General features: G+C 36.1%; 1 protein-coding gene across 2 annotated transcripts in view; it reads left to right on the top strand.

The window, feature by feature from the left end:
• The window catches only part of LOC128031189 (FXYD domain-containing ion transport regulator 3), an 11,715-nt gene extending 1,286 nt beyond the window's left edge, over positions 1-10,429 (top strand). The window contains exons 2-8 of one of the 2 annotated variants that reach the window (XM_052619442.1): positions 6,531-6,581; positions 6,757-6,792; positions 6,889-6,909; positions 7,020-7,094; positions 8,797-8,833; positions 8,942-8,985; positions 9,777-10,429. In XM_052619442.1, the coding sequence (XP_052475402.1) occupies positions 6,548-6,581; positions 6,757-6,792; positions 6,889-6,909; positions 7,020-7,094; positions 8,797-8,833; positions 8,942-8,985; positions 9,777-9,796 (267 nt within the window). In that variant the 5' untranslated portion in view covers positions 6,531-6,547 and the 3' untranslated portion in view covers positions 9,797-10,429. Of the gene's footprint in view, positions 1-6,530; positions 6,582-6,756; positions 6,793-6,885; positions 6,910-7,019; positions 7,095-8,796; positions 8,834-8,941; positions 8,986-9,776 lie in introns of both variants that reach the window. The other variant, XM_052619441.1, reaches the window with a different exon arrangement.
• The last annotated feature ends 5,389 nt before the right edge of the window (positions 10,430-15,818 follow it).

The raw sequence follows: 15,818 nt of genomic DNA, 5'->3' as shown, positions 1-15,818 counted from the left end.
TTTTGCACAGTAGTGTACATTTATATTTATGTAGCTACTTTAATATAACTCTCTCATCTTTTCAGCACAGAACAACCCACCATTCACATCAGCAGTTGCTTGCAATAATTACTAGACTGATTAATGCAGAGAAGGAGGCGTGTCCATAAAATGAATATTAATCAGATCTCCAACCAATAAAATGCACAATTTGCTGCTTACTCCAGTATTTATGAGGCAGATGAAAAGGTTTTTAGTCCTAGTTAACCTGACAATTAAAAAGGTTTTTAAAGTTATACATTATACAGTCTATATAATTAGCATTTTTGTCTAGTTTTCCATAAATTCCTAAAAATGCTTAATTCAAGACAAATTTACTAGGAAAAATTAAGAAATTGAGTTGTAAAATGTATCAAAATTAGATTATATTTGAAAAAAGAAGAAATATGTAAGTGGGGTAAGAAAGATAACCTTGTTTTCTCTTTGCATTTTGTGTATTTTTCTCATCCCATTATCCCTTATTTTTCTTATTTATTTTTTTAGGATCAATTTTAAGAAAAAAAAAAAACTCACCTGATACATTTTTTTTTCAGAAACCTATAATATTTTTCTTCTCAAGTAAATTACTTGACTTATGAATGTTTTAGATGTTTGTACTGGAAAACAAGAAAACTGAGTAAAACATTTTTTTGTTCTTTTTTTCTAGTGCACAAGACAGACACTGAGAGTTAGTAATATTCCTAGGCTCTCTTTTACATCTCTCATTTCCTGAATGAGGATTTAAATTGTGGAGCAAAAAGGGCTAAGAAACAATATTGTTAGTAGAATGAATGAACTATGGCAACAGTCAAGAAAGAAACAAAACATTACATTGAAAATGAGAGGGTCGGTTTAAAATGTGAGATGAGGATGTGATTCCTCATTCTTTCTCATAACACTCTCTCTCTCTCTTACACACACACACACACACACACACACACACACACACACTTACTGGCCCTATTACAAGACTTTCATTATTTTCTCCATGCACCCTGGGTGATTCTGCCTGACAGGAGGTGGCAAACCATCCTAGCCAAAAACAAGAAGCATGCAATAAAACGCTCTCTCCTTTTCTCTCAGCTCTTTGTCCAGTATAATGATTTAAAAAGTGTTTCTAAGACTCCCCTGAGATGATGGTAAAATACAAAGACAGCTTCTCTTGCCAGATTATTGGCAGAATTATCTTTGCACTCCTTGGTACTGGATAAAGAACTGTCTCTATCTGCTATTTCACTTAACCTACTGGATGACATTACAGAATGTTATGAGCCTACATATTAGCCTATGTTTTTTTTGTTTTTTTTCCCAGTAATCTTTCTTCTTTCAGTAATCAGTTTTTATATATTGCTCCAAAAAGGAAAGTCTTTATAGTAGATAAGCAGTTTGGTGTCAGACAAACAGAATTGTGATAAATATGTCATTTAATAAACAACATAATCTTCTTAAATTTTAGACAATATTGACAGTTACTTTGTTTTTGTTATGCCGCTGAAAATCATTTCAGACTAATCCAAACAGGTACAGTAGATCAGAATTTCCCAGAAAGAGCACGGTGTTACATACTGTACCTGGTCGGGGATGAATCATTGTTTTTGAATGACTCGGGTTAAGATTGATTCAGTGGCTTGGTAATAATACCCAAATTACAGTCACTTGTCATCACATGCTGGTTTAATTATGCAACTCACAGAAATATTCACTTTTAAAAACACTTAAAGACAAAACCGTCTGTCTCAAATGAGAAAACATGGAAGCGAGGAAGCATCAAATGGATTAATCAGCGTTTTTGAACAAATCAGTTGAAAATGAATGGATGAATCATGACAATAAACAAAAGACACATGTCGCCAAGAAACCACATAGCCTGCAGACAGTAAACTTCACCACAATGCTGACAGTTCATAATAGCCACATCTGCCAACTCAAAAAGGAACAAAAAATGGACATAAAAAGTAGTGGGGCTACAGTTTTGAACTACGGTATATCCAAAATGTACATAGACATTATCTGTGTTAAACAGACAAAATAACAGCATAAACATATTTGAGAATCAGTAAATTATGACAGAATTTGTGCACTACTCCTAGCGCCATCAGAGAAGCACCTGTTTGCAAATTTCATGTTCTGCATGCAGAATCTAATTTGACTTGATTTACATAAACAAACTGGTCAGGCTTCAATGATTCATCTAATGAAGAAGGTCTACTATATAATAAATTCAATTGATAATAAGTTGTTCATGACACAAAAAAAAGAATCTGGCATGCATGTTTACAGGAAGAAGGAAATTAGATAATTCAAGTCAAGATAATAGGGTATAAACAGACACAGGGATTTATTAAACCTTTCTGAAAAGCTCTAGATTAGCTACTGCCTTGTTCACTCCTCACGCTGACCCAGGCTGCTCTGCTGAAAGGCCTGAAATACTGGATGTTATTTTGTCTCAGCATGTCTCTGGTGAACCCTTTATTTTTCCTCTTCTCTGCCACCATGGTTGGAAGTTGAAGGTGGAGATTGTTACATCATCTTGTGTTGGTAGGGATGGGCACAGAATTCCCTCTGGTCTCTCAGAAATGAAATGGAAAATCCTAGCTAAGCTCAAAAGGTGCTCCAGCATGTTTCCACAATGCACTTTTAATTATGATGTAGACATAAGTCAGCATCTACATCTGACAAGTCATGTAAATGTCCAGCATTTTGAAAATGTGCTCAAAATCATCTTTTGTAAGAAAGGGTTTTGATGTGTTTCCTGTTTTGTTTAGTGTATGAATGTTTTGTTGCTGAGATGTCCAAGGCCTTTGCTGAAATTTGATCCAGGTCTGCTTTGTTTTCTCAGAGCTGATATTTGTTATTCCTGTAGATCGGATGCATTGGCAGGGATTGTGATAATTTGATTTACCCCAATTTTGTTGATGAGAAGCTGACAATGGACAATAATTCAGACATTAAGGGAGGGGAATCATGTTATATTTAGAGCATAATTAGCTCTCGTGTACACAACTGATACACAATATTCTTTTTGATCATAACAGTGTTATTTTTCTTGTTTAAATGTGAAAATTTTTTATAGATCTCACAAAACCAGTCTTAAGTTGCTGGGGTATATTTTTAGCAATAGCCAAAAAAAAAAAAAAAAAAAGAAAAAAAATCATTATGATAACAAATAAAGATCATGTTCCAAGACTATGTTTTGTAAATTTCCTACCATAAATATATCAAAAATAAATTTTTGATTACTAATATACATTGCTAAGAATTCTGACAACTTCAAAGCTGCTTTTCTCAGTATTTAGATTTTTTTGCACCCTCAGATTCCAGATATTCAAATAGTTGTATCTCGGCCAAATATTGTCCAAATCCTAATAAACCATAGATCAGTGGAAAACTTATGGACATTTTAAATTAGTCAATCTGACTTATGTCAGAGAGAAAAAAGGATATTCAATGAGAAAAAAAAAAGCAGGAAGAGGCTTTTGAAAATGAATCGATCATAAATCTGGCTTGAGTGGAGGTATAAAAAAAAAAATTAAGAGGGCTTGGTTTACATCAGCAAAAAAGGAAAGTCATTTGAGAGGTGGAAAATGTTATTACTTTTTGCTTAAATCAACTGTATATAGTTTTGTGTCTTTGGAACCCCATACAGTTAAGTCATAAAGTGGATCACTGCTGTATATGTGCATTTGTTGCTGCCATAAAACAATCTGCCCTTTTTGCGGACTAACCAAACTTACCTTCTCCCAGAAATGATCAGGTTACTAACGTAAACTCGATTCCCTGAGAAAAGGGAAACTCCTCTTTACTCTGATACTGAAGCCTGATTTGTTCAAATTTGTGTAGCTGCGTGAACCAATGACACTTCAACCTGTGAAAAGGGGACAAGCTGACCTCTATATAAGTTGGCTCTGAGTGCCATTTTGTCATTATCTTTTGACTGACGCGACAGTTACCGATTTGCATGCAGCCTTATAGCACAACAGCCTATGCAACGTTGTGTTGACATGCTTATGGGGAAAGCATCCAATAGCCCCGTTCATGAGCAAGTGCAAAACAAAGCCACTCTGCGAGCCCAGCCCTGTAAGCATGAGCCAATAATTAGACCCAAGCCTTTTTTGGCTCAGGACTACATAACATAACCCTCTCCATTTCCAAATGGTATTAGGTAGAACTAAGTGGACAATATCCATGCCTGCAGGGCAGGGACTTCCAAGTTATAAAACCTGGTGAAGGTAATCCCACCAGACCAATCCCAGGAGGAGGCCATTACTCTTGGAGGCGTAATCCAAGGCTATAACATCCACTATCCAGCGAGATATTCTCTGCTTCGTAACTGGCAGCACTTTAGAGTGGCCTCCAAAGCACACAAAGAGCTGCTCTCACAGTCTAAACGGGCCAGAGTGCTCAACATACACTCTAAAAGCCCAAACTGGGCAGAGTGGATTGGGACCCTGTGTACCATATGGATTGGGGTGATGACTTGTGCTTTGAACACTAGAGGGGTGATGACTTAACGGAGTGGAGAGCACTTTCTGCCCATAACTGTTTCTCTGTTTATTGACTACTCTACATATATTAGGCCTGAACTCAAGACAGGAAGCGCTGACTGACCAAGCCAAATGGAGTGTGTTCTTAAGCAACAGGGGCTGCAAGTTGGACTACTAGAGTGGTTAAAAGGGAGGGCCCATTGGGTCCTGAGGACTATAGATAAGTCCCATGTCAACACAGTATAAGGGCGAGGCAGAGTCAATCTCCGAGCTCCCATCATAAACTTAACGAATAAGTTGTTTCTCTGGAATGACTGGTCAGCCACGAACTGTGAAGGAAGCATGACACGAGATCGCCTTGGTGATGAATATAAGCTACCACCATAATGTTGTCCCTTAAGGCAGGCAGAACAGTTTTTAGAGCCAGAAAAACTACCATCATCTTGAGGCAGCTAAATGGCTGAATTGACTCTGTAACCCAAGGCGCTTCCATGTGACTGAGCAGCAGCAACCTGTTTACAATGATTTCAAGTTCTGACCTGGCTAAAACCAGTCAGTCTCTGAGGTACAGTAGTTCAAAATGCAGATTCCCATTTGTTTTAGAGGGTAAAGAGCCATGTCTATGCACTTCAGTAAAGTGCGTGCGGCCATGGACAGTCTGAATACAGGACTGTGTACTGATAGGCCTCACCCTTGAATACAAAACTGTGTCTGTGATGGGGGGTATCTGGATGTGAAAGTAAGTCTTTCAGATCCACTGACAGAAACCAGTCCTTGGGGCATACTTGTGTAAAGATCTGTTTTAAGATTAACATCTTGAACAGCCATTTCATAAGCAAACAGTTCAGATGCCTGTGTCTGAGAATGGGTCTGAGCCCACCACCTTTCTTGGAAACAAAAAAATAACGGCTGTAAAATCTTTCACTGCTGTTAGCTAGAGAAACCATTTCCACGGCTCCTTTTGCAAGCGGTGTTTGTACTTCAGACCGGAGAACGTGAGCATCATAGTCCCGCACCAAAGTCTGAATAATACCTCTTAAGCGAGGTGGTCTGCGAGCAAACTGTAGTGAGTAACCTTGTTCTATGAAGTGAGTATCCTCATTCCATCCATCTTGGATAGCTTTCCAAGCCTGAAGTCAGATGGCAAGTAATTATGTTTTTCAAATGGTTATTTGCCACACATGGGTGGGGAACTCATATTCATGGTAATGAGGAGAGTAGAAATGCTCTTTTGAGTATGTGTTGAGGATCGCCTTCATTAATGAGTGGAGAAGGGCAAGACTTCTGCTCTCGCAGTGAGTGCATGCCATCTCAGTGAACCCAGCCTCTGTGTGGGTTCTGCCCAGACAGGCGACACACTCACTATGCCCATCTGCATCGTACAGGAGTTCCCTGCATGAGCCACACTTGTAGCTCGTCATTTACAGCAATATCACTGGAAATATGCTCAGATGTACCAGATGGCTGCAGAGCTTCTGGATTCTTCTGCTGCCTGGGGCTCCTTCTACAGTGGTGAGCAGCAGGCTGAGCTGAGTTTCTTCCTTCTTTGGCTTCTTGCTTGCAGAATCACTGGGCATCCCCCAGTAAATCTTTATCAGTGAAGGAGAACATTTTTGACGAAATGGTGCTCAGTGCTGACTTATACAAAGGTTGGCTCCTCCCCTTTTGGCAGATTGAAACACCATTGGTTCATGCAGCTACATGAATGTGACAAATCAAGCTTCAGTTTCAGAGTAAACAGGAGTTTCCCCATAAGCATGTGAATGCAATGGGAGAGATCATTCAAAAGGCATTGCATCATCAGAATTATTCTGAAACTGGTATTTCAAGTGAAAAAAACGTACATACATTTTCTTTAACCGTTTCTGAGACATTTTTAAGATTAATGGTAGACTAACATTAATGCATCATGCATGAACAATAAGGCATCATGCTTACATATTAAATGGGATTTTTTATTTATTTAATATAGAGCAGATGCATCTATGTTATTATTTTTTTCATGACAAACCTAATCTTGTATTGCAGGTTAAAGCCACACTGTCATGATGAAGACTTTGGCACTAGTTTCCTTGACGTGTGAGTATTTGTGTTCCAGACTGGTAAAAAATTGCTTGTTGTCATGTCGCTTACTAACCTTTAGTAAGCTTTAAATGCATTGTAGGTGCATTAAGTTTAATATTAACCCTTTAAAAAAACTGTACGCACAGTAATTTACTATACTATGTTGCTAATATACTATATTACTTTACAGTTTTGTCCCTTGTGTTGGCAGAAGATCAGCAGACAAGTAAGATATTTCACTTTCTTAATACTTTCTGTTTCTTCTGTTTTCATGTTACATGCATTTTTTAATGCTTTTTTTCTGGTTTGGAATTTTCAGCAGAGGACAACCCCTTCTATTTTGGTTAGTTGCACACATCTTTTAGTTTGAACCACCCATCCATAATACTGAAGGAGTTCTCAAGATTATCTTTCAAATTTTCTTTGATTGTTATTTACTTTGTCTTCAACTAGATTACCACAGACTTCGGGTCGGAGGTCTGGTCTTGGCAGCAATTCTGTGTTTGATTGGCATCACTATTCTCCTAAGTGAGTGGGTTTTTAATTTTTACAAATAACAGAATTTGCTTAAATAAGCTGATAAACATGTCATCATTTAAAGGCCTATATATTTTTATATTTATACAATTATTTAATATCGTACTAAAATGAATGTACTGAATAATGTTACACAGTTCTGCCAATAGGTAGCAACAAGAGAGCATATTTTGTGTATTATGAATAAATATTTGGAAACTGATTTGTTCAGAATCAGAAGGGGTTTATTACCAAGTACGTTTACACACAAGGAATTTGACTTGACGACAGGAGCTTCCAGCGTAGAAGAAAGTACAACATAGTGCAGACATACATAGGAATAACATTAAATACTGTAATTAATTTAATAACACAGTAAATATGGTGACTTATAAATACTGTGATTCATTTAGTAATGAAACAAGCCCAGTCTAATCGTGTCCCTTACGTAACAAAAATGTATGGGAATATACTGCAATATATATACTGCAAAACATATATGAGAAACTACTGCTTTTTTCAATATACAGCAATATATGCATTGACAATGTACGGCTTCATCTAAAAGCCTAGCTGCAGCATTCTGAACAAATTGTAGATGTCCAATAGATTAACTATTTACTCCATAATAAAGTGAATTGCAATAGTCAAGATGTGAGTTGGGGAACACATGAGTATCAAAGTTCTTCAAGGAGAGAAAAGTTTTTCAATGCAATGACTTTGCTTCTGACTGTTATTTAATGTGTCTTTACTCAATATTAATATAGGGGGAGATCTGTTAGTGTTAAATATTGTATTATTTGGAAACTTAAAAGGGTTCCTGGTGTGTGTATGTTTGTTGGGTTACACTGTGGTTAGGATGACAATTGGCAGAATTAATACTATATATTAAAATAATGGCTGTGCACATTTCAGCAAAGTTATAGTCTATTTACTGAAATACAATTAAATACATTGTTACTTATTTTTTCAATATATGAAAGCGGCTATTTCTTATGTGTTATGCATAATACAGTAATATATTCACATAATATACTATTCTTTATATTTTTTAATATACCGTTATATACTTATATATATTGATCATTCCTATATTAGGAAATATATTTTCTCTGCATAAGGGGTCATTGAATCATTGAAATTTTTATTTTATTTTATTATTATTATTATTGTAGCCTAACTGTCAATATTGTGTCTAAAATGTACATTACCCAATGAATCATTCAACCATTTCAACAAATTATTAAGAAACAAACATCACTTGTTTATTTTGTTTGTTTTTTTGCAGTTATTCTGTTTTGGCTTTATAGGACCATTTAACTATTTGTATTCATTTTAACTGGGATTAGGTTATCGTGTTTAAAATGTAAGCTAAACAGTATTAACTAGCCTACTTATTTATTAAATTGTGTAATTATTAATGGAAGCTTGGATGCATATTTTTAACCGTCAACAGCAGATGTTAAACTGAAAATATTCAGATGTGCGGATACAGTATATGCTTGTGTGCGTATTCATGTTTTTTCTTTTGCATCTTGAGGTTAAATGTGACCATGATGTAGGCTATTTTTGTTTATTTTTTTAAGAGTTTAGACCAACCTTTGTAATGTTTGAATTAATACTGGTCTTGGCACCTAATTATAGCTGGGAGAGTGCAGTGAATTGCATTTATTCTCCTTATTTAAAAACATCCTGTGTTCTGGCATTATTACAGGTGGCCACTGCAGATGCAAATTCAGTCAGGACAAGAGGTATAAAGAGAATACATTTTTAAGTTTTACATTTTTTCTGTCTTACTTTTTATGTACACAAAAGAACAGAAACTGTGTAGCTCTAACAGCATAGCTCTCTTTTGACAGGAGGAGGACGGGAAGTAACGCTCAAGCAATGCTCAGCGACACAGGTATGATGACTGCCATCATCTACCTGCATTATTTATTTACAACCAATGAACTAGCAACATGAAGCCAGTGCTGGTATAAATCAGCACTCTCCCCTTAAGTTCCCTTATGAAACATGTCACTATAAACCTGTGTGGCTCATGGCTGTGTGAAATCCATCTGCTAATTATTGCTGTGCCAGTTCCTCCGTGATACAGTGCAATACAGTGGGTCTGTTTCCAGGATGAGTCATACTTTCTCCCTTGGGTGTACTTATTCTCCATGATCCCTCAGGGTGGGGTTGGAGAAACAGGATACAAAGATGTGCGATATAAATATTTTATTATATATTCAGTATCAATTGTGTATAGTATAGAATAAAATAATTAGAACAGAGAAAAAAAAAATTAAGGGCTGTCAATGTCTTTGATATTTTGAGATTAAATATTTAATTGTACAATGGACACATGCTGTGACTTCTATAGCTCAAAATGTTCTATTGAAAATGTATTTGTATGTTCCCTAAAGATCATATATTTAATTCAATAGTGAAAAAATATATTATGAAAATATAATACAATTCTTTTATTTACAAATAAATTGACTTTCAAATAATAATAATAATAATGCAAAAGTAACAAAATGATCAAATAAATGTGATGATAAAAATAAAATGCTATATATAGAATTTACATCTTATATATATATATATATGACCCCAATTGATAAACTAATGAATTTCATATCATGTACATGTAAAATCAGTTATACATTTTTGAATATGATTTTACTTTGAATACGTTCTGTTTTTCAGCAAGGGCCAGTGAATGCTGAAAAGCCGCTGACCTGACCTGAACCAGTCAGAAGAGATGTCCGCCTTTATCCCATGTGTTGGTTTATCAGAGGAACCATTTCTCTTTATGACGAGGAACCTGATACAAAAGTTCTCTGTTTTCACTGCCCTGCTCCAGAGGAAGGCGAAAATCCATAAACTGTTTTTTTTTTTTTGTCAGATGTGTCTTTTTAATATCATTTAATATAAACGGATTACCAAAAAAAGAATGTAAATAGTTTTTTTAATCCTGTCAGTAATGGTATTCAATGATGATGGATGTAGGTATGTAAGGGGAAGGGTTTCAATGCCGTTGTACTGAATCAGTCTTCACCAAACATTACTGTAAGCTGTAGTGAATCCATCCAATATTACACTGTTGCATTCTGTGTGAAGTAGTTTACTGTTCGGACTTGCTTTGGTGTTAAGTAACTAGTTGAAAAAGAAATATGAAAAGATCACGCTGTCATATTTACATTGCAATATTGTCATGTGCTTGATTTATTTTCATTTCCAGACTATTCATCACAGACATGCTAGTAGTATTAAGAATGTATTTTTATCTGTTGTGTAAAAACATACACTAAAATAAACAAAAAGGCACAAAAAATAGCCGTATCAGTGTTTTCTGTTCTCTGTCTCCAGCTGATTGACAGCCTGCTCTTTAGATGAGCTCAGGATTTTTGTGGATTTTGCATGATTAAGGCAAGCATCAGACAAGAATTTAGCTATATCCTTTGACGTATTTCTCAGATCCCTTTCATGCATGTTAAATGTTTTTAAGAAGCTATTCAGCTGAAGCTAGATAAAACAGTCAAAACTAAATGTGACTGGGAGAATAATGGTGGGGGAAAAACAGCTAAAAAGAACAAAATGTACTTAATAGCGCCATCTACTGACTGATGTTTTAGGCATTACACAGGAACTGTAATCGGAATACAAATGCTTTGCAGTGTGAAATACAGTTATATTCATACAAATTTAGATTTTGAGGACATTATTCTGCAAAATTCAAACAACCGTTAAAAGCAAGATTGTTTGGTGTGTGCTGTAATGCAGTTAACATTCAGAAACCAGTTTTTATTAAAAAAAAAAAAAAAAAAAAAATTGTTATGGTTTTTACATTTTATTTCCATTTTATTTTTGGTTAAATATAATAACTCTGGCTGCAGTTTGAATTATGTTTGTGCATATTTTTATGGAGAGCCACAACTTTGGTGGTCTATTTTTTCTGCGGGCATTTCCTGAATCAAGTCTAGATGCATGCAAACTTTCACTGGCATGAGGTGGTTTTCGGTTTAGTGTTTCTTGCTATGATTTTCTGATATATGAAACCTCAGGGTTAAGGCTGGTTTACCACTCATTGTCATAAACAAATCTGCCATCATCCCCCACTTTCTTCAAAGACGTCACAAAGGAAGTGGAGGGTATTGTGGACTTTCCAAAGAAATAAGCTTGAAAAGATTATTCAGTTTTTAAAGGTTGGATTGTTTCTGTTTCTGCGGTGGCTAATGGAAAGTTTCCCTTGCATACTTTCATCCAATGAACAGTTTTTTTTTTTTTTTTTTTTTTATCTCCATGTAAAACGTCAATGTAAAATGCAATGTGAATGATGTAGATGTCAACAATGACTGTGAGGATGCCGTCAAAAATAATGTAATAAATAGATTTTATTAATGAATTTCTGTTAACTTAAAGGCCATGTTGCAGGTTAACCACCACTTTTGATTAATGGGTACATAAATCATTCAAGATATGTATATCATTTTTATAATGGCTCAAAAATGGTCTTAAAGACCTATTTTTTAAGTTTTTGGTATTAACGTTTTTTTCTAACTCAGTGATGACGTCACGTTAGGGAGAAGTCGAGGAAAGGTAGCCTAAGCCTAGTATGATGCCGCGTTCCAGACAACCCGTAACCCGTGTTTTTCCAACCTTAAACCCGTGAAAATGCACTGGAACGGCAATCAAACCCGTGACTTCCCACCCGTGAACTCGTGTCTCGTACTAGATGGATGTATTCCGAGTCCCGAGGTCACATAGCACGTGAAACAATGATGACAGCCCCTACGAATAATACTGGCAAGAGCCATGTATGATGGCCACCAGCCGTGTTAGCTGTGTAATGTTAGCTGTGCTCCTACGCCTAGTGAGAATATAGTTCCCAGTATTTATACGATTAAAAATGGTCTCTGTCTCACATAGCCTTGTTATTTGTACATGCTGTGACTATACAGATCACAACATGTAAATAGGAAAATGTTTGCATTATTTTGTCACTTATTGGGATTACTATGCTACCGTTATCCATTTACATCCAGTCTTTGTGTTAAGCTAGGCTAGCGGTGGGTCCGTCAAATAAAACTTACAGAACGCACAGAAATGAAAAGGTATGTATGGACTTATCTAACTCTGGGGGATACTGTGAATAAGCTAAAGTCCCAAAAAGTGTTCCTTTAAACCAAAAACAGTATAATTCCCAATGTCCATATGTGTGCATGGAGGTAAATGGTCCAGGTATCTTTACTGCTGCAGGGAGCTCGTATGGGTTGATATTTTGGATGCCTGAGAGCGCTTGGTGTAACCTAAAAAAACTGTATTCCATTGTTCCTATGTTTTCCATATGTATCGTGAGAGGTACTGGAGCAGTTTTTAACGCAGCAGTAACTTCCAGGCATGGTAAAACAGTGCAGAATTGCGAGAACCTCCTCTACTACCGAGTTAACAACACATGTAAACAATCCTGTTTCGCCGCCGGTATCCTGCCAACATGGCGGAGACTGTGATATCGAGGGAGGGGCTTTGTGCTATGACGACAACTCCTCATTCTCAATATATCTAGTCTATCTATATATATCTATGCATTTATCTAATCTGAATACTCTCGTCTTTCTACTCACTCTCAATGCTCTCAAGGCAGGCTTTGGTAAATTCTCTCCCCAACGTGACGTGATGCAATGCATTGTGGGGGAAAGGAGACCGCTGTAAGATAGTACCTACTTTTTCGTATTATATTCCGTTTTGTGATACCCAACAATATAAAATACAGTGGATAACAGTTTAAATGTTTATTACCAACAAGCAAATTGCACAAATTCGTAAAAAAATTAACCTTGCAACACGGCCTTTAACTGAATTAAACAGTGGTTGCATTTTCTGGAGCAGAGGACAGGGCTTTTATTTCTTCCTTATAAATTTCATTTAACCTGTTACTCCCACTCCCAACCCTAGACTGGGAAAGGGGATTGTAACACTTGCACATTGTTTTCCAGATAGCTTTGCAGGCTTAGTTTTTTTTTTTAAGTTTCTTGGAGACATTGCCCCAGTTCTTCTGGATTCTTCATGTTATTCCAAACAGACTGATGATGATGATCAGATCTCTGTGTGGAGCACTGGCTGCTCTTAGACTCCTCGTGCTAACAATAATCTCACGCGACTATTACAGTTAATGGCAAAAATAATGTTTGGAAATGTAAACTGATATTTACTACTGACACACTACAGCAAAGGTCATCACTGTTTGCAAACACTGAAATTGGTCTATATCGGGGTCCTGTTCTTTGTACGTCGCTAACTCAGTTAGCTGTATTTAATTATTGACGATTTGCCATGATCCTGGATTATTGGTTCTGTAAGAGAACGCGCAGTAATCTGCAAATTAATTTGAAGAACCTAATTAGCCAAATATAATTTATTTGAATCTTTTTCAAGACATCTCAGATGTATTAAGTATGGTACGAAGAATGGGCCCTAGGGCCTTAAACCATTGAAACTTTAAATTATACTGCCAGAGGGTGGCTGCTGCAGTGGTACTGTGCTGTAGGCCACTCCTTTATACTGTCCAATTACCGTTCACACTGCACCATAAAAGGCCAAGTTACTGACAAAACAAAGAGCCATATCTAAAGAAGAAGTGTGAAGGGGATCAGGCATGGACCAGGATTTATCTCTACTAAGGGTGGTAAGGATGGAAGCCCTCGCGCAGCTCCATCCCCAGGTCCTGAATCAACACAACGAGCCTGTGGTCATTGTTCAACCCTCTGCTAACATGAGGCACGATCCACCTGCTGACCCTGTGCCGGATTATATGTGTTACTCCACATTTACCATGCTGTGCTGCTGCCTCTTTCTGGGAATTGCAGCTCTTCATTTCTCTAGAGCGGTATGTTTTTATTTATATCGATATTATTGTGTTTTCCTTGTACTTTTAGCAGTAAAGTTTTGCATATTATCTGAATATGTTCAGTGCATTTATTTGATAAAAAAAATGCAGTAATAGCAGAAATATTTTTTATATGATCTTATATGATCTTATATAATTAAAAATAAACTTTTTACATTTGAACATGTTTTAAAATGTAACTTATTCCTGTGAAGAAAGCACCCTTTTTCTCTTCCATCGTTCCTTAAAAAATAATCTATTTTAATTATTATTATTATTATTTTTTTAAGTGCAAGGTTTTTTAAGCACCTGCCCTCAATATAACTTACTTGAATGTGTTTCTCAAACTTATTTTAATAAATTATAAAATGAAAGTTACTTTCATAGGCCACATTTTTTTTATTTTGACCCTTTCAGAGAACTTGACTTTGACCCTGGTGCTGTACTATCTGATTTTGAATTGTATTACTTATTTTGGAAATGGAAGGTAATTTTTGCTGAGTAAACTGCATGCAAGCAGGTTTTCTGCTTCAACTGAACCTCAGACACAAAACCGTTTTTTCATGTTTCTTATAAGTGTATCAGATCAGATGCATACCTTTGAAAAGTACTTCAGTGCAGAATGGAAAACCACAATACTGAAGGTGCTATATTAAGCTGAGCTCAAACCAGCATTTGCAGAGAGCAATGCAAATATGTGTACATATAATGCATAAGGACTGTTGAGAGTGTATCAGTATAGGAAAACAAAGCCTTGGACATTGCAGGCAATTTAGAAATCCTGGCTAGGACATGTCTGGAAAAAAAGAGGACATATGGTCACTCTAATGTAAACAAATTGATGTTCTTTACTGAACTGTAAAACAAATGAATAAATGAAATTTCCAGGTATAAATACAACAAAAAAATTATTAAAGTATGTTTTACAAGAAAATACTATTTCAGTCTCTCTAATTTCATGTTTAATTCAGTGTTTTACTTTCAAATCATTTGTAATTCATTGCAAAATTTACTAGCAACTTCTGAATGACGGTTGTTTCTCCACCAAAACCTTTTCAGTGTGTGACAGTTATCAGCAACTCTATAGTATTCAGCTATTAGCATCCAAGAAAAAAAGATTAGTCTTGAATAGATTTATCTGGCCAGTGTTGGTCTCTTACTGGTACATTTGTAGATAGAGTCAGGATGTACAGTCAGCCAATGGTTGACATTTGTGATTTTACCTTTACTTTCACAGACTTGCACTGCTAACGCTGTTGGACAGAGGAAAAGCAGCGAGAAACTCTCAAACTGCACTCATCCTGAACCATGTCAGTGTTTTAGCGGGCATCATCGTGATTGGAGCATATCTCCTCAACACATTTTACCTATCAGCCTAAAAACTTTATCCATTATCTTTCCAAAGTTACTGTATTACGTTAATGGATTTCTGTTCCCTTATTTGGTCACCTTCCTTTTCTTGTTTTGGTTAATTGATTATTCCCCACCTGTCTCCAGTTCCCTCATTACCTCCCGTGTGTTTAAATCCCGGTCTGTTCAGTTCCTCCTCGTCTGTGATTGAATGTGCATCTGTCTATGTTAATGCTGTATGTATATTGTGATGTTAATCTCCTTTGTTATCTAGTAAATTCCTCATTTGATTCCGATCCTCCTCAAGCTCTTTGCCCTTTGTTAGCACACACACCCATACTTGTAACAGTTACACAACTATCAACTTTTTAGACAAATTTGTTATTGTACTCTCACATGCAGTATTTCCATCTCTGGTGTTGTTGTTCTGTTTGCAGAACTGGATAGATTCATCACTGCATAAAACAAACAACAACAATAAAAACATTGTATTCATCATTGCATTGAAACAT

Source organism: Carassius gibelio, chromosome A16, assembly GCF_023724105.1.
Source record: "Carassius gibelio isolate Cgi1373 ecotype wild population from Czech Republic chromosome A16, carGib1.2-hapl.c, whole genome shotgun sequence".
NCBI classification, from domain to species: Eukaryota; Metazoa; Chordata; class Actinopteri; order Cypriniformes; family Cyprinidae; genus Carassius; species Carassius gibelio.
This window is presented reverse-complemented; position numbering and strand designations above follow the sequence as displayed.